The 19,184-nt window shown below is 53.6% G+C and overlaps 1 protein-coding gene across 3 annotated transcripts in view; it reads right to left on the bottom strand.

The window, feature by feature from the left end:
• The window catches only part of TBC1D14 (TBC1 domain family member 14), a 103,358-nt gene continuing 84,174 nt past the window's right edge, over window positions 1-19,184 (bottom strand). For all 3 annotated transcript variants that reach the window (XM_044267835.1, XM_044267836.1, XM_044267837.1), the window contains 5 exons: window positions 18,256-18,327; window positions 17,440-17,568; window positions 14,294-14,403; window positions 5,551-5,809; window positions 1-2,435 (listed from right to left, as the gene is read on the bottom strand). In XM_044267835.1, the coding sequence (XP_044123770.1) occupies window positions 2,370-2,435; window positions 5,551-5,809; window positions 14,294-14,403; window positions 17,440-17,568; window positions 18,256-18,327 (636 nt within the window). In that variant the 3' untranslated portion in view covers window positions 1-2,369. The remainder of the gene's footprint in view (window positions 2,436-5,550; window positions 5,810-14,293; window positions 14,404-17,439; window positions 17,569-18,255; window positions 18,328-19,184) is intronic.

Here is a 19,184-nt window from a genome sequence, read left to right as displayed (position 1 = left end):
TAACAATTTTACATGACTTTTATTTAATAAAACCACATTATTTACAATTCAAAAAGTCTTAATTTGATAGACTTTGCTAAATAAAATTAAAGGTTAACTGTACAAGCAGTTAAAACATGGTATGTAGCAAGTATTATCAGGACGTTTCTATCAGCAAACTGTTCAAATAGTCAAAAACTGAGTGGTTAAAAAGTACCTTTGAAAGTGAACATTGCTTCTAGATGGGCTTTCAGGGATAGGTGGGGACACGGCTTTCGACTCTAAAGGGCCAGATGCACAAGGGGCCGAACCCCAAGTCTTAGCTCTGGACAGCCGGCAGCTGGGCCAGGAAAATGCAGACACGCAGGGGGCGCAGCCTTCCAGTGGGCTCCCCGTTTTCCTAAACGATGGCATCCGACAGAGCAGCCTGACCCCACAGATGGGCCACACAGACCAAGCTCCCGGCCTCTGGGGCAGACACGGCAAGGCCCTAGGCAGCCCCTGAACAGGCCACCGAAACCTCTGTGAGCTAGAGATTTGGTTAAGTATTCTGCATCGGCTCGGAACCCGTTTAAAAACGTAATGCCTATGTGGTGCCATGAGTCCCGAGAGACGGACGTCAGCCTGTCCAACGGAGGAGGCTGAGGGCTGGGTCTGAAGGCGCAGACGAGCGGCAAGCACGCCCTGCAGCGGCGGTGCTTCCTGTCCCGACCAAGGAACATCTGTATGTACAGTAAGAAAATATATACACCTTTCAGAACAGAAAGCTCACATCCGGGAGCGACACTCAGCCTGTGTGGGTGGAGGCCCGGGGCCGGCAAGGTGACAATCAGCAGCATGGTGGACGGCAGGCTACGTCTGGAAGTGTGAGCCCTCAGTGAAGATGGGACGCTTCCCCCGAGAGGACAGCCAGGCCAGCACTTCCAGGCTGAGGCAGAGAGTGGGTCCCAGACACTCCGCAACCTCCCTGGAGACTTCAGTTAAGAAGACAGGGGATGAAGGCAACTACTCCAGAAAACGGGACCCATGGCCATGGTGTGGCCCCTTGCCCCCACTCCTGCCCATGCTGGCCATGAACATGGCAGACAGAAAAGGTCCCGGAGAGCCAGGCCACCTCGTGGCAAGCCTACTCTTGGAGCTTAGGGCGCTCCCCAGGGCCGGACTGAGGGCAGCCGGGGGGAGTGTGGCTGAGGGGGCAGTGGAGCCCTCGGACCCAGTCTCTCAAGCCCTCATGGACACCAGCATGTAGCCGGGTCCATGCAAGGACCTGTCTCCACAGACCTGCCTGTCCTCTGGGCTCTTCTGTGTGAAAACCATCCCCGTCTTCGAATGTGCATGACCATGACCAAAGCGCTTTTAATAAAATTCTTAGTTAAGGAGAGGTTCCAGCAGGAAAGTTGCTGATGAACTTGGTTGGGGCAGGGGACCACCTATGTGGGGAGAGGCTGATGGGACAAACACCGGGAGCCCCTGCAAGGCCATCTGCGTGGGTCCGCGCCTCAGCCCTCACAACGCTCTAGCTTTCAGCCAGACGCACAAGGAGGGAAGCACTGGTACTCGGGACGATTCTGCTGCTCGGGGGACACAAGGAAGAGCAGCGTTCTAGGGGAGCAAGGGCGCAGGCTGCCCCCGCCAGCCAGGCCTCTGCACCTCTGCACACAGGAGGTGTGGGTCTGAAGGCGGTCTCAGGCCTCCTGGGTGAGCAGCCCTTCCTGCTCAGGAGATGGAGGAAGCAATCTTGGGGGGGAGAGCAGGGGTTCCCCAGAACCCAAGTGGCCCTTTTCAGCCCTCGTGCTGTGATTCTGTCAAGGTGACAGTAGAGAAAGGCCAACCTGGAAGTCAGGTCAAATCCCAGGTTGCTCACAGGCACACTGGGTGACCACCTGTGAGAGCCTGTTTTCCTTTCCTGCTGTCTTTGGTAGGTGGGCTTTAAAAGCAGGCCCTCAAGCCCTGGAACGGTCCTCTCGGTTAACTAGCTCCATAACTCCTTCCTCGCTCAAGTAGGTCAGTAGCCAGGAATGCCTCCGAGGCTACCTACGTACATTTCTCCCGCACCTTGGCTAAGGAAGACTGTAATGTATTTCCCATCAGTGGACATAAGAGCATGACAATTTAATTAACTTTTGTGAAACCGGGGGGGGGGGATTAGCCACCATCTCATTTTTACACCATGCAGCATATGCAGTGTTGGCCGCGGTCAACACTAGCTCATCGCCCCACTGAGCTGCTTAAGGCTAAGCCTTGGCTGAGTTCTTTAAAAGTTGTTTGTTTTGTTTTAAGGCCAACTCCAGGGTTAGAATCAAACGTGCAAAGAGCCTGTTCGTCTTGGCTGTCAGTGTGTCCATCAGAAACGCAGGTGCCACCTGGAGATCTGCTCCAGCGCCGACTGCTCAGTGTCTGAGAGACGGGCTGCCTTTCTCCGTGTCGCGGCTGTCCCTCTGTAAGGCGGTCAGCACCTGGGAATCACAGGGGAGACGTCTGTGGGTGATATGCGAACACACTGTTCACAGGTCCCACCAAGCGCAGCGACAGGCTGTGCAGCCTCCTGGCCAGTGGCTCTGGCCCCCCCACTTCCACCGCTCCCCCCTTCCACCCCCTACGCCCACACCACAGCCCTCCTACTCATGTGGAGTGCAGCCATGCCATCTCTGGGCTAACATCCTACAACCACGTCCCAGCAGCCACAGTATTGTCAGGACACAGTTGCGGGGCTCTTTCCACCATCTGGCTCTGGCCCTGGTGCGCTCCACCCCCAAGCCAGGCTCTCCGCTCCCAGACACTAACAAGCACGCCTGGGCTCTCACGCCCTCCCAGGCTTTCCCAAAGTGACTGAGCTCCCAACTCCATGCTCTCCCAGCTCCTGGTTAACACCTTCATTTTCAGAGACATCACATTCCATTCTGACCGCTTAGTACCAGCCGCAGGGCTAACAGAGGCCCCATTTACTGGCTGCCCGAGTGGAGCACGTCTCTGGGGACCTCCGGCACAGCAGCTGTAAGGACAAACAAGCAGCTCGGGAAGGTCAAACCCCCACGGTGGGCACTCACAGGAGCGGCCATTCAAACAGCCTGTACCCATTCAGACCTAGACTGGTGGGAATTCAAAACCAGGGCCTAATCGACGGGTCAGGCACTATGTCACTTGAGCTGAATTACAAATGACGAGGAGCTAAGCAGAAACACTTTATGTCGGTTTCAAATGAACTGCACAGAAAAAAGCCTCCCCTCTCTACCTCTAAGTCGACAGGACCGCTGAGCAAACAGACACGTTTACGTGTTTGCGAGCTCTCCGGGGCCTAAAGTGGAGCATGTAAGAGGATGTGTACAGACTGCAGTTCCCGTGGAGCCTAGCACCATACGAACTCGACGATGCCCCCCGAGTTCCCCATCAGGCGGACTCCCATTGTGATCCCGTGATTAGAAAATACCCTAGTATCAAACAACTGACATAGTTTTGAGCAAACCTTTTTACTTTGTCTCTATAACACAAAAAGGGAAACAACAGACGCGGTTTTACCCCTGCCCTCTGCGTGCCTGCATGGGGGCTGTGTGGGGCAGGTGGGGCACAAAGTCAGGCCTAACTGAGCTACGTGTGTGACAGACCATCAGGAAAGACCTGGGCTTTCCACAGGGACCTGAGAAACCCCGCCAGCCAGTGAGCCATGGAGACCAGTGCCCTCCCACACCGGCCGTCACACTGGGTCCCCAATCAGATGGGCCTACATAGCCAGACGGTCTGCAGTCCCCTTTCTGAAACTCTCAGTAATTCTGAACAGTGGTTGCAGATTTCCACTGTGCACTGTCCACTGACGTCCCAACCAGAAAAAGTCTCTTTCTCCCTCTTGGCAGATCCCGGATAATCACACAGCCAGTCCTGCTCGTGCACGAGCTGAGGGCATTCTCTAAGTTTTCCTGAGATATGATTCCTTACCATATAATTTGTCCTTTTAGAATGTATAGTTCAAGGGTTTTTAGTGTATCTGTGGATGTGTGCAATACTACCACGGTCTGTGTCAGGGAACCCCATATCCTCCAGCTAACCCCGCCCACTGCTGGGCGCCCAGTCACTGACTTCCTGTCTCCACAGGGGACCCTGTTCTGGACTTGCCTCTAAGCAGAATCACAGAGCGTGCCGTCCTTAGTGTCTGGCTTTGTCCCTTCACGTGACATTCTCAAGGGTCACACAAGCTGTAGTGTGTGTCAGGACGTCATTTCTTTTTATCAATAGAATGTATTTAACAGTATTTCAGAAATGCAGATCCTATCACCCAAGCACAAAACAGTGCCCTCCCTCTCCCACCAGCCCCCAGTATTACCCCAAGTCCACAATGCAGCCACGCTTCTTCCCGAAAAACACACACGGGGGGGTGGGGGGGGGGAGTCTGCCAGCCAAAGAGAGCATCATGTAACAGGCCAGGAAGGCCAAGAAGGCCCAGCTCAAGGGCCAGAATGAAGGACCCAGGTGATTAGTAAATGCTCCAGTTAATAAATGCGCAGAACTGTACACTTTCAAAGGGGTGAATTTTATGGTATGTGAATTACATCTCAATAAAACTACTACTGCTATAAAAACAAAGGCAGATAGCCTGGTTGCCCGTGAAGTCTTTAGCTCTAACAGTCACTTCAGGGGAAATACAGCTTTGAGGGTCGGGCTGAACACCACCACCAGGATATACCCAGCAAGATCCAGACTCTGGGAGACGCTGCAGGACACATAAGCTCATTTCTTCAGCTGACCGAGGTCGAGGGATACAAAGAGAGGTGGGGTGACCTATGTAGACACTAAAAAGATCTTTCAACTAACGACAGTGTGAACCTTACTTGGATCTTGGTTCAAGCAAGCTAGAAAGGTGCCGACAGCTGAGACAGTTAGAAATGTAAAAACGCCTGCATATTTAACAAGGGCACAGGATCCGTTAACTACTTACTCTATTTTAGTATGCATTTGAAATCTCCCACTAATACAAAGGGTCACAGGAGAGTACGAACCTCTACAGATAGTCTCCAACCATGATCTGTTGCTTGGACAAGCTAGGAGCCAATAGAGGGTCAAGAGGGAAGGCTTTATTTTTCCTTTCTGGTACTATCAGCACTCGGAGCCAGCTAACACTGGCCAGTCCCACAGGGGCCAAGGCCTACCTAGGCAGGACTCCCAGAAGGGCCTAGAGAAATCCAGAAGGAGGCCCAGGCTGGACTCGCCTGACTCAGCCACCAGAGGGCCAGTGTGACCCGTCCCAGGGGAACCATCCCTCAGCCCTCCTGTCCCCCACCCACCTCCTGTTACCAGCGATGGGAGATAATCCCACCACCCAGGCCCCAGACCACCCGCGGAATGGGCAGGAGGCTTCTGTTATCCACCCGCCATCTGACAAGACTTTCAGGGACCAAAGGACTGTCCCAGACCCTGCGCAGCAGAGCCAAGCCTCAAACCCAGGCTCCTCGGGTCCAGTCCAAGAAGAACTTTATTTAGAGAGGGCCATTTTCTCAGAAGGCAGCTGGAGTAATGACTTCCTCGGGGAGGCTGCTGAGCCAGGCTACCTGCAGGAAAAAAGAGAACAGAAGATCCGCTTACCTGAGCCCACTTCCTGTTCCGACTCTGCATCTGAATCGTAGCTATGGATGCAAACACCTCCTCTGCAGGCAGGTCCTCCGGCAGCCTCGTCAGGAACTGGGCTATGTGAATGAAGTCCATCTTGGTCAGGATGTCCTCAAACAGCTTCAGGATGCCCAGGGCTGTCCGGAACAGAAACCCTTCCCCGTCACGACAGAACACGTCCCAGACACGACAGGCCAGGTCCAGGGGCAAAGATTTACTATACAAGGTAAAAATCCTGGGGGAAAAAAGTTTTGAGTTTTTCAGATTTTGGATGGCACAAAGAAACAGCTCTGAATTCAGGTCAAATCTGCTAAAATGCTCCCTGACTCGGTCACTTTCATACTTAAAACACGGTTGGGGATCGGTTGGGGAGGGGTGGGTGACAGGACCGAGGCCTGCATTCATTCCGAAGGCCAATGTTATAAGAAAACATCTCAGCTTTCACACAGAATCCCAAACACTGTACAGTTTCTGAATCGCTGATTCTGATTACATCCATACAGGACAAATATTTATTGAGAATCCACTATGTGCTTCCTCTTAGGAGGCGCTGGACACAAGGTTAGTAAGGTGGATAGAACTCAGAGTCTGAGGCGAACAGCAACAGTCAACAATATAATCCATGTATACACATACTCCCCACTTCTGAAAAACACTGTATCCTTTTCTCCCACTAGAGGTCTGCACAGGAACAAAGAAAAACTTTCCGAAATAATCTGAATGTAGATAAGAAATGGAACTTACACTTAATGCAAACGATTGGATGAAAAAGTGAAATGCAGATATGCACAATCTTAAAATGACGTGATAATCGCCATCCAAACTACCCAACAAACACAACCTTGGGTGATCGACTACATTACCAGGTTGAAGCACTTCTGATCTGGAATGTGTCTGTGCTGCAGAGCGAGAAGCCAGGTTGGGACACAGGCCGAGTGGATTCTCTGTGACCCCATCCTCCTTCCTCGGCTCAGAGACACAACCTGGGTGCCACCCCCGGGCATCTGCTGACCCCCAGGACGAGCCAGATGCTCCCCTGACCCTGATGTCTCTCAGAGCATGTGTTTGCTTCAGTCCTCCCCACAGAGAGGCCCGACAGCCGGGACCCTGCCTGATTCCCTCCCACCTGCCCCCTCGGCACCTAGCACAGCACGTGGAGATCTCTGCTGAGGAAGTAGATGGGCGGACGCCCCGCAGAGCTGCTCCAGGAGTCCTGGACATTGGCGGTTCTCACTACCTCCGCACCGGTGGCAGCATTCATGAGAAGCAGGGATTCTCAGCAGCCGGGGGACAGCCCCCTCCCTCCTGGAAAATCACCGTCCAGTTCCAGCACTGCCTAGGGCCGGCCCCAGCTCTACAGACAGGTGTGAAGGCCCCCGGCCTCAGCTGTCAGACCCTGACTACAGGGCTGAGTGTCCTCCCGCCTTCAAGAGCGGGACCCCCAGCTTCCCAGAAGAGATGCGACCAGAGCCCCCGCCATCCAGGCCGACGTGCTCACTAGGCTCCAGCGCACGGGCTTTCTTGCCTGCTGTGAGCTCCGAATGCTCACCGGGCAGCGTGCCCTGCCCCAGCCTTTCATCCGGAACGCAGAAGAATGGGTCACACAGTCAAGGGCATGTACTGATCACAGCAGCAGGCTGAGACCCCCACCCATGCAAGAGACTTTAGGAAGGCAAGCCGACTTAGATTCCTTTCAGCTCAGATGATGACATGGGGAGATGGGTGTCACAGAATGTCCCTACATCATGGAGGTGACAATGAGCTTCAACTAGGGCCCTACTATGCACTCTGCATGCCTCCCCGCCCCCACCGGCCGGGCACGCCAGGAGCCAGGACAGCTATGGGAGGTGGTTCCTCTAACTCACTTTGACATAAATGGGAACAGAGGGAACTGAGCCCAAGGTCCTGCCACCCGCAAGAGGCAGAGCCAGGCTGTGACCCTGACTCCAAAGCCCAGGCCCCAAATGTAGGACCGCTCTGAGGAGTTGGGGAACCCACCGCTATGACCCCGTTAGGACACTTTATCTCTACAAGTCACAACAAGCCTTCGGCCAGAGCCGCTTGCTATCTCACAAATGGAAAACCATTTATGTCATTATTTGGCCCAGAAAACACAGTTCAAGGGATCTGAGGGATTTTTCTTAAAAGTTTATTTTTATTTATTTGTAATCTCTATGCCCAGCTTGGGGCTCGAACTCCCGACCCTAAGATCACGATCTGAACCGATACCAAGAGTTGGACGTGTAACTGAATGTGCCAACCCAGCACCCCACAAACCCAGAAAACAAACCCAGCTACAGGCAAAGGGAGAGAAATGACAGAAGAAATGTCCGTGACATGAAGCTCCTGGGTTCAGACTCACATGTGTGTCTCCACAAATCACTCTAGATGTCCTGAGCTTTGTAAAATTAAAAAAGAGTGTCAGTCTGTGCCTGTGACGCACCTCTGCTTGGCCCTCACAGCCATCGAAGCACCTACCACTTCTCCGTGAGACAACTGCCCAGGCTGGAGTCCCTCCGACGGCCCGCAGGTCAGTCTACCCACCAAAACCACCTGCAGAAGCCCACTACCATGGGCTTACCAGGCTGTGTGGTGGGACAGAGTCCCTGCCCTCCAGGACAATGTGAACGGTAGGTCAGAGGGTGACAGACCATGAGCAGGGGTAGGAGGCAGGGCCCGCGAGCCTGGGTGAGCAAGCACATGCACGCGCATATACGCACTTCTAAACAGGACAGTCTAGGAATGGAGCACTGTGAAGTGGCATTTCCATAAGGCCCTGAAAAGAGGCTGCAGGCCAAGAGAAGGGGTCGGGACAGCATCTAGACAGAGGAGGCAAGGAGTGAACGGGACACAGCCGAGGAGGAACAAGGTCACTAGGCTGAAGACAAGAAGAGAGAACAGAACACACAAACGTGCCCATGGAGACCGGGGCCCCACAAAGGCAGGCCTCACAGGCTGTCAGGTCTCTAGGTGGGGGGTCCTGCCCACCTCGCAGACACAGGATTCCCTGGATGGCCACTGCGACAGCCCAGGCAAGGTTGGAGCAGGGAGGCCACAGTGGAGGTGGCCGGAGAGGGGAGGAACCCTGGACTTTGTGGTAGACTGATTTCAGGGACACTAGGTTGGATGGAGTGGTCATGTAAAGACATGTGGCATCTCTGGTTGGGACAGAGAAGTCCAGAGTTGAGTGTGAAGACCTGCTGTCTGAGAGCCAGACGTCCAAGTGGCTGCATGAACTCATCACTTGTGTGTGACCTGGAGATCAGGGAGGGGTCTGGGCTGGCCACAGTGTGGATGGTACTGAACAGAGGCCGTATCCCAGGATCAGAGAGGGAGAGAGGCAAATGCTGACCGGATCTCCAACACATACTTCATCCCCAGGGATGGGGTGGGCTCCCGCTGGAACAGCAGGAACCAGAGAGCTCTGTCCTTTCCTGTTTCCAGCCCTTCAGGCGCTCTCTCTGTGCGCAGTGCACTTGGCTGCCTCCTGCTCGGACCGTGAGTGTGGGAGGGGCAGGGCCCCAAGACCTACCCAGGATGCTACAGGCTTCTCCCCGTGGTAGCAAGACAGAGTTCCAGGCCGCTCTTCCCCGGACCGCTGCACATTATTGCACTGGATGTCAAAAATGGTCACTTCAGGTACACATTCAACTAATGCAAAATACTCTATTTCCACACTGCAGAACTAAAGAAGCAGCCATGGGCTTATAGAAAGCATCACACACACCTTAGTGTGCCTCTACTCCCCCTCTGGATGTGTATGGGAGGAGCAGGTCGGATTCTTCCCCGCAAGCACCCTCAACTTCCAGAAAACATCCCGACCAGCAATGTCTGCTCTAACTGCTGGTCTTGGCTTGCAGGCACATGAGGGGGTACGGGCAGGGAGAGAAGCGGGCTCCACGGTTCCCGAAGCCTCCACAGAGGCCAAGGCTCACTCTCAGAAGCCAGCCCTTCCCCAGTCCACTCCCGGAGCAGGTAACAGGGCTGCGGGAAGCACTGGCTCCATGCTGAGCACGGCTTCCTGCCACGTGCCCAGTTTATCCCATTTCTCCCCACTGCAACTCCACGAGCACATACCCTCATCTCCGCTTTATAAGTGAGGAAGGTGCAAACACAGGGAGGCTATGGGAGGCAGGTTTGAGCCTGGGGTGCACATGCCATCCAGCAGGCCCCCTGCAGAGAAACCACAGCCAGATTTTCGAACGGGACCTTCAAGGCCTGATGCCACCAACCCCCAGCCATGCCCCACTTTCCCAGAGTTGCAAGCCTCTGTCCCCCAGAGCTGGTTTAGGAAGTGTCCCCGAGCCCCCAACCTCACCAGGTGCTCCCTGTGTTCCCCACAAACTGAGATGAGCCATTAAAACAGATGCTGCTAAATGAGATGATGGAGATTTTGTAAGAGCTATGAAAACATTAAATGTCAAACACAAACTGCATGTGTGCAAAGACTGGGAGGTAGCGGGGCACCTGGGAAGCCCAGTCAGCAAAGCGTTTGCCTTCAGCTCAGGTCATGCTCTCGGGGTCCTGGGATCGAGTCCTACATCCAGCTCCCTACTCAGCAGGGAGTCTGCTTCTCCCTCTGCCCCTCTCTCCCAACTCGTGCTTGCTTGTTCTTTCAAACAAATAAAACCTTAAAAAAAAAAAAAAAGACAAAAGACAGGGAGGTAGTTATTTAAGACTCAGTTCCAACTCAGTTCCTAAGTCTAGCCCCTGCCCCAGGCCTGAAAGCAGTCAGACCCCACTCCATGCCCTCAGAGTTCCCTCTCACTGGGCCCTCGTGCCACAGCCCACAGCAGGGCCAGCAGGTGGCAGGGACGGCTCAGGGCCCTGGCACTGTAGGGTAGGCCCCAGATGCAACCAAGCTGAGCAGGCCCTTCCTGCAAGGGGGCTTGCAACCCTCCCCATCCCCCTGCAAAAAACGAGGGCCCCAGGGCATGCCAGCCACTAGCCCAGGTGCATGGGAGCTCGGCAGGACAAGCCCCTGCTCCTGAGCAGCTCATAGACGGACCTGTCACCCCAACATTAAAACCCACAAATGGAACGAGCACAGGATGCAACAGAAACTAAAATCTGCCAACAACCTCACCCGGAACCTCTCCTCCAAGGTGGAGATTCAGCGAAGCAGTGGGATCCCAAGGACCTCCAACCTCACTTCAACAAACACCACTCACGCCAGGGAACATCCTGTCTGATTCTTTTACTAATCCCAGACTGTTTATTACAACATCCGTTCATGCCTCCAAACAATTCTGCCATTCCACAGCATCGGGCAGGAGTCCAAGGAGTCCAGCGAGCGCATCGATCCTCCCACAGGACATAATATCCAACTGAGCACCCGAAACTCTGCAGGTAGACCAACGCTGCCAGCGAGCCCATGCTCTGGCCCTCATGTGTTCATGGCATGCAGAGAAGGGTGACACGCCACCACAGAGAAGACCCCTCTTTCCAGGAAGGCAGCAGCAGCAGGTGAATGTGACTCTGCACCGTGAGCTCCTGTGCCAGTGTCCCGAGTGCACGTAGACAGACAAGACCCACAGTGGGCCTTGGGCTGGGTTCTGGCACGCGCCCCTTGGGAGTAGACGTGAGCCCTGCTCTAGGATTCAAAGCCATCCACAGGGCTGGACACCAGGGACAGCAAGAAACAGAGATGCCCTGGGAGCGGGTCAGTGCTGTGACAAAGACAAGCTCACGCCACAAGGCAGAGAAGGACGAGCACATCAGGCCGGAATCTCTCTCCGACTATGCTAGGTAAGAACTGAGAGCACACCCTGTCATCCTCCACAGGGCAGGGGAACTGTCCTGGGAACGAAGCAGGAACCATTCCCCGCCGGCCTCCGGTGGACAGACGGCGCAGCTGGAAAGGAGATGTTGTCATCTTTGTGCCCATGGAGCTCGCCCGGGACACTCAGCCAGCCAAGCCACAGGGGTGCCTGTCGACCCTCGGACAGGACAGGGGTCAGGAACAAAACTTCATCCGGAGGCCACCAAGATCTGCCTCGTCTCCTGGCACATGGCCCCTCTGTGGCAGCGCCCTAATGAGGGTGTGGTCACAGCTTTGGGGAGGCCGGGGAGGCCGGGGAAGCCCAGTGAGAAAGCCAGGGCTCTGGCGTCTGACCGGGCCCAGCCGCTGGCTCCAGGTGTTGAAGACAAATTGACCGGGCAGTTGGCTCCTCGGTGAAGAAAAAACTCCGCATGGTCGGCTTTTAGGCTCTTTCCCAGCTTCCTCCCTGCCACCTGACCTGCTCCCCGCCGGAGCCGTTCCCTAGGAGCACCCCACCAAGAACCCGAGTCAATGCAGCCCATCCCTAAACTGCAAGGAGTATGTCGGGAACACGGGGCTTGGCTGGGCCCAAGACATCTTCGCCAGCCGCCCACTGCTACTGTAAACGGAGATGACATCCTCCTCGGTCCTTACGCCAGAGAGCAGAGGCCTCCCCAGAGCGCAGGGGGCAGCGTGCACGAGGCATCGGGGACCAGCCACGACCCACCATGAACCCTGGCTCTTCCTTGTCCCATAGACACCCTGTACGCTGCATCAATTTCCATCAAGGACAAGTCTGGTCCAGGGTTCAGGCTCCCAGAAGCACCAATGGCGTGAAGACGCGACCTTTGGAGCCCGAGTCCTGGGAGGCAGCTCTCGGGTTACGCTGCCTCACCTACTCCCCCAGAAGGGCTCCGTGGGCAGGCCATGTGAGCCCTGTGACCTTGGGAGAGCCACTAGAGGCCTCCCCGAGCCTCAGTCTCACCATCTATGAGATGGAGGTGTCAGGGTTCACGCCAAGGGGTTGCTCTGAGGTTACAGGAGGTCCTGTGTGGCAGCACTGGAGTCAATAAACGCAGGTGCCCTTGGCCTCTGCCCTCATCTGGACAGAAACTGTCTCCAGACGAGAGCAGAGACGAGCTGGTCCTCTAGGACAGTGCTCTTGGTGCTGCCCCTCGCAGCCCAGTCAGGACGACGGCACAGTGAAATCAATCCAAGTGGAGGACCACCGGTGGTTTTTAAGTAAGCAGAACAGAACAGGAAATTTCAGAATGCTTTACCACAAAGCAAGAGCTAGGTATTGTCTGAAACTTGCTCCAGTCAGGTACGCAGAGGAAGTTTCTGCACATACGGCCACACACTGATGCCGACCCAGAATCCCTTTCCTTTTGTGAGTTGGGGAAAGAGTCTGTAAGATGCCATTCCAGACAGTGTTCTCCACCCTCAGCTTTAGGCCAAAATCCTAAGAATCAGAGTTGGAGGCCTAATACGGGTGATGCAGAAGCAAAGACTGTGGTGCGGTCTGACCCTCCCCTACCCCATGCAAAGTCACGGTCGGCACTGTGCAGAAGCCCAAATGCGGCTTCTGGCCGAATGACATCTTTTTTTCTGTAGAGCCCCTCTGTGAGACAGATGGTGGGCACCGGGGCATCACCTCTTAAGGCCCAATAAGGTTCATCACTGCAGGTGACAGAGGAGAAAACGTATAGAGAGAGGGTTAATGCCCTTCCCCGAGGCCATGAAACAAGTAGAAGAGAGGCCAGACCAGGTCTGAGGGTTCCAGAACCACACTCCTCCTGCCACAGCCTGCTCTCCTGCCCCCGAACACCGTGTTCTCAGGGGTGATATCCCACCCCTTGCTCCGATGACCACATCCACCTCTGCATCAAGATCTGCCTTGGCCTGCTGCTCCACTCCACCCAGAACTCTCTAGAGCCCCCCGTGTGTATGTCTACTTAGATGTCTAGCAGGTACCTCCAAAGCACGACGTCAAACCTGATCCCAGCCAGGGGTACCCACAAGCCCCTCACTAGCTAGACGATGTAGTGCAGATGATTCTGGGCCTTCCCTCACACACTCATAAACTCCTTCAGGGACCTGCAGGTCTCCTCTCCCTCGGCCTCCCAGCCCCGCTGCCTGTCCACCAGCTCCCCACACCTCAGTCTTTTGGCCTTCACATGTCCCTGCCCCCAGGCTCCCCGGGCTCCCACAGAACCTAAAGCTCACTTCTGGATAGAACCCATCTCCCTCGGCACCCCGAGCAGAAGCCTGCAACCATTCCCTCTGGGTCCTGCGATCCTTACCAACCTCCCTGGCACGGGACCGAAGTCCCACACAACCTCTCACCTCCTCACCACAGGCTCCAGCATCCCCAGGCTGACCACTACAGCCCGCCAATTCTGGGCCTCCACGTGCTTATATCATGCCTCAGCTCAAACTCGCAGATCCCCTCTGCATACTCTGACCCCATACTCTGAGCCGGGGTCCAGAGCTCTGTCCATCTTCCCTTCCTAAGAGACAACACATATGACACACCGTACAGCTGTCCATGGATGCAGCTCTTCCCTTGGGACAGAGCTCTGGACAGGCAGGCACCGTGTCTTGCTCACCGCGTGTCACAAGACCCTAGCAGAGAGCCCTGCACAGACCGGGTGCTTAGTGACCTCTTGCTTAGTGCACGGATAAATGGCACTCTGAAAACAAGTAGGTCCAAGATGCCATTTCTCTTCTCAAGGGAATGAAGAAGGACAATTAGAGTCACAGTAATCAAACAGATCTCCCAGCACTCGGCAGACACAGAGCTTGAAAAGCCGAAAGCACCTCCGACGCAAGGCAGTGGGGAAGATGGTAAGATAAGATGTAGGACGGAGTTTGGCTGAGCCCAGAAAGAAGCCAGCAGTGAGGACAGTGGAAAAACAGGCAGGGAGAGGAGAAAACACATAGAAAATTCAGTCTTACCAATCAATTAGGTAGATGTCTGGAGTTAAGTTGTTTTTCTTGAAATGAGCAAATAATTTCGGCAAATTTTCTTCAAAGAATACCTCAAATGCAGCAAAATAGGTCAACATCTGGGGAGATAATATGAGACAGACCAATAAAGCAATTATCAGCACAGGTTTCCATTCTCCAGAAGAAAGGCCACATATGGATATTTGTAGGACAGGACAATCGTCATCGTCCGTAGTTGCTAACATGTCCTGACCAGCACCCCTCTCTGGGCTCAGGCACTTTCTACCAAAGCCCCTTCTCTGCTCCCCATACCAGCATCACCAGCTCCATCATCCTATTTCCCCCAGCTTATAAGGAAGACAGCAGAGGCCCACAGGAGTGCGGCAAGGCTGGGAGAGGAACCGTGCCTAACCCCCCCAGCAAAGGCTGAGTGTTGTGGGCTGGCTCTTCTCCAAGAACCAGGAAAGAAGAACCTGAGAAAGCACGCTCCACCCCCACCCCCATGCACAACCCTGGCTCTTCCCCAGGGAGTGCAACACTGACGGGTGGGGCACAGGCACACCAGGCTGGCTCAAGAATGCAGACCTTTTAATGCAGCCAAGGGAGAAGACGTCAAGGGTAAGCAAGCAGTCAGAGCCTTGTCCCCCAGCATGTGCTTTCCACCTCCTGGAGGGTTTATAGGACAACAGCACACCCTGAGAGGGGAAGCACTTATGGAAGGGGACCAACAGCGAGGGCGGGATTAGCCATGACGTGCATCAGAGAGGTGGCTCGCTTCTGGGCCACCCACCCCTGGCTACACGCAGGCAACCAGCCACTCTCCGACCCAACGAAGGGACATACTATAAACCAGGGGATCTCGGTGGGGGTGTGGGGAGGACTCCGGCCTTAGGGGGACACCTGACCACCTCAGAGGACGTTTCTGATGGGTCTGCTAATGGGGCAGTGCTATTCGCATTCAGGGGGTTAGAGGCAGTGGGCACTGCGGGCCTCCCCTGCGACTATCAGCCCCCCACGTCCACAGTGCTACTGCCGGGAGACCCTGCTGTCAAGAAGGCCCTGTTCCACACTGTGATTCTCTGATCTCTCCTTAAAAATATACACAGAAACGCCCAAGCTCAGTTTTTATCATAGGCATCTAAAGAGAAGGGGAGGGGGGTCTTATCTTCACCAATAGGAGATATGGAGATGGCGATCATTTTATTATATACAGCAGGTACTCTCCTGACTCTGGAAGCCTGTAGATGTTGCCTGTAGAACACTTAAGTAGTACAGAAACAAAACAGGTCGTCTCTAAGTACTACTAATACTGTGCACTTCCTTTTATTGTTAAATATGGTAGCTGTTACGGAAAGTGGTCTGTTTCAGACTTTTGAAAAAATAATCAGCTTTTTAATCTTAAATACTTTTCCAGGATATGATGCTTTGCAAACCTCAGGCCTGCATCAGCTATGCTCCCAAACGTTATTATTTTTTCTTATTTTAACTGCAGTACATTAGCATGCAGCGATAACCTTATTTTCAGACGTACGATGTCATGAGGGATTCAGCAGTTTCACTCATCGCTTGGTGCTCAGTGTACTCCTCACCCCCAGCCCCCGACCCGCTCCCCTGGGGAAACACCATCTTGTTTTCTAGAATCAGGAGTTTGTTGATTTGTCTCTTTTTTCCCTTTCATCATTTGTTTTTTCAAGTCCACATATAAGAAAAATCTTATGGTCTCTGTCTTCCTCTGACTGACTTATCTCACCTAGCACAATACTCCCTAACTTCATCCATATTGTTGCAAATGGCAAGATTGCATTCCTTTTCATGGCTAAGTAATATTCCACTGTACGTGTCACACACACCCCCTCCCTTAACCGTTCATCAGTGGATGGACACGTGGGCTGCTTCCACAGTTCGGCTGTTGTAGCTAATGCCGCTGTGAACACCAGCGTACACACAGTCTTCTGAGTCAGCGCCGTCTCATTCTCTGGGTAAATACCCTGTAGCGCAATTACTGGGTCGTAGGGCAACTCTATTTTCAGGACCTTGAGAAACCTCCATACTCTTCTCCAGAGTGGCTGCAGCAAACTGCATTTCTACCAGCAGTGGAAGATGGTTGGTTCCCCTTTTCTTCACAACCTCGCCAACACCCATTGTTTCTACTGCTGGATTTTAAGTAACCATTTGCCTCCCTGAAACACCCATTTTAAAATGTTTTCATCTTCACAATGAAAATATTTTTAAGTTATTACAGTTATAAATAATTACATAACCACCACGTCTGTGCATAATGCTTTGTCCACACCTCAGGATTGATCTGCACAAGCCGAGTTACATACCTGTGCCAGCTACCACTACTAACAGTTGAAACCAAACTGTTTTCCAAAAGGTCTCTGCCAATTCAGAGCCCCCCAACAGCCACCATGTTCACAGCAGTATTAAAATACGATTTTTTTTTTTTTTTTAAATGTAAGTACTACCTAAGCAAGACATACTCTGGAGGCCTTAGGACATTTGGGAAGAAACATGCCCGAGATCCTCTATTACCGGTGACCATTATCAGCAAATCATCAGCAAATCCAGCCACTGGGCCCCTGGGTGGATGGCTCTCAGGGTGTAGGGAGCCCGTGGACTTAGGGAGCAGAATAGGTTAGGCTCGTTGCTCTTCCATGCACCAGCTATGTGCCTGGATGGGTCACATTATGTGGGCCTTGGTTCTTCATTGGTTCCCTGCAGGAGACCCACCACTGGGAGCACATGAGGGGCTGCCCCAGGGCAACTCCTGTCTGCTCCTTGCATCTGGTCTGTGTCTAACCACATCCCCTGTCCTGTGTGGGGCGCACCGCGCGAGGCAGAGCCCCAGGGTGACAGTGTGCAGCCACAGAGGTGGGTGATACCATGCTCTCCACGATAGGCCCAAACGTGGACAGCCCCCCTGAGCTTCTGCTGGGACATAGGGCATGCATGCTCAAGTAGCAGCTGGCCCTCCGCCTCTTTCCTCCTTGAAAAAGTGTTTGTTCAGAAATACTTCTGAAAGAATTGTTAAGAAATACATACAAATGGCTCTGAAACGTGTGTTTGGAAAACAGACTCCTTTTCCCTCTGAAAAAGACAGAACAATCAGCAACCTGACTGTGTAATAAGACACACATCCTGGGGATACTCACAAGGCCATGGTCCACTCGGAAAAACGCCATCTGGCAGGGTTTATTCAAAAGATTAGAAAAAGCAATGAAGGCATCTGCAGTATCTAGGTTCAAGATCAGCACAGCTGCGATAAATGACATGCCCTGGACCTGAGGGAGGAGAGAAGGGGAGTTAAACTCACGGCAGCCACCGTGGTCTGAACTGCTCTTTCACGGGTTCAAAGAGGCACCAAGACACCCCCAAGTTCACAGAGCCCACAAACACTCCCACCCGCCCCCACCCACCACTGATCCGAGAGCCTCAGCAGCACCCACCCACTCCCTCGGGCTGCTCGGCCACATGGGCCGTGCCTGCCTGCTCTCCCTCGGGCCCCGCCCCCCACCCCGCTACATGGAAAACCATGAGCAGATCTGGCACCTGACAGCCAGCCCTCCAGCACGGATAATGTCGGGGCTGCAGAGCTGGGGTCTAACCCTATTAGTCTACAGTCACGTGCACACAGCTGTAAGCCATGGGGACAGCAGCACAGTGTATCAACGGTTATGCTTAAAGGCTTTTCTAATTTAATGCTAAGAAAAAAAAATCACACGCAAAAAATGAAAGTCAAATCGGTTATAATGTGATTAGTGCTGCAGAGCGGCCGTGTCAGCTCAGCCCCTTTATGAGAAAGCGGAGGCAACTCACGGACCACAAAACTCTCCACAACCCCCCTACCCCTGACAACAACAAAAAAATGAAGGCACTCAACCTGACGTTTGCAGCTAAGTTGTGCTGGGCAATATTCTGACTTTCTCTTTAAATGGTAACATTATAAAATATTAAAAAGATTCACTTACATAACCCACATCCGGTCGGTAACAAGTATAAGCGCCCAAAATACTGTGCAACATGTCATGATACGGACCACCCTAAAAGGATCAACACACCAAAAAACAATACGTGCGTAAGTCTGGTTAGTACTCGGGATGACACAGAATGCTGCCACCGCTGGCCACACCAGCTGCTCTTGCGGGGCGGACAAGGGACCAAGCATTACGCTTGCAGCTCTATGCGTCCTGCGTGCCTGCATGATTTGACGAGTTAACGGCCAATCCACGGTTAATCAGAGCCTGCAGCTCAACCCACAAAGCTGCTTGGGAAAAAGCGGATGGGTCAGGCGTTAACACCCTGCTCGGAAAGCATCCTCAGTCTGGCTCCTGCTGTGTGACTGTCTCCCCTTTAAGGTTCCACAAGCCAGCCAGCCAGCCACCCCTGGGCTCTTCAGAGCAGGTGACCCACCCGTCCCCCTGCCCCCCGCCCCAATGATTGTCTGTTTCTTCTGTGCGTTTCAGCATGGCGAGTTTAAGAAATACCCTGTGAGTGTCGAGTCCTGAGAGGAATCATTTAATTGACGCTCTCCCAGTCCTGTCCACCCAAGACCTGAGCTGGAATTTCCTGTTTTCTAAGAGGGCACAGTGGCAGGCACACAGGGCCTCCCGCCATGTCAGTATGTCCATAGACACCGTGAAAGGACCATCAGGGTCCAGACCCCATAGCCCGCAGCCACAGCTACTGTGCGGGCACAGCCAAGTTAGGAAAGCGTACATGGTGTGTGAGGAGGAAGACACTCTGCAGGTGACCACGTGTGGCTTATGAAGAACGCCATGGCCCAAACCGTCACATTCCGTTATGTCCAAGAAGAGAAAGAAGAAACACTCTATATCAGAGAGAAGAAGAAAGAAACCCCACATGGGAAAGTAAAAGAGACAGCATCCAGTACCACCAG

Source organism: Neovison vison, chromosome 11 (genome assembly GCF_020171115.1).
Source record: "Neovison vison isolate M4711 chromosome 11, ASM_NN_V1, whole genome shotgun sequence".
NCBI classification, from domain to species: Eukaryota; Metazoa; Chordata; class Mammalia; order Carnivora; family Mustelidae; genus Neogale; species Neogale vison.
This window is presented reverse-complemented; position numbering and strand designations above follow the sequence as displayed.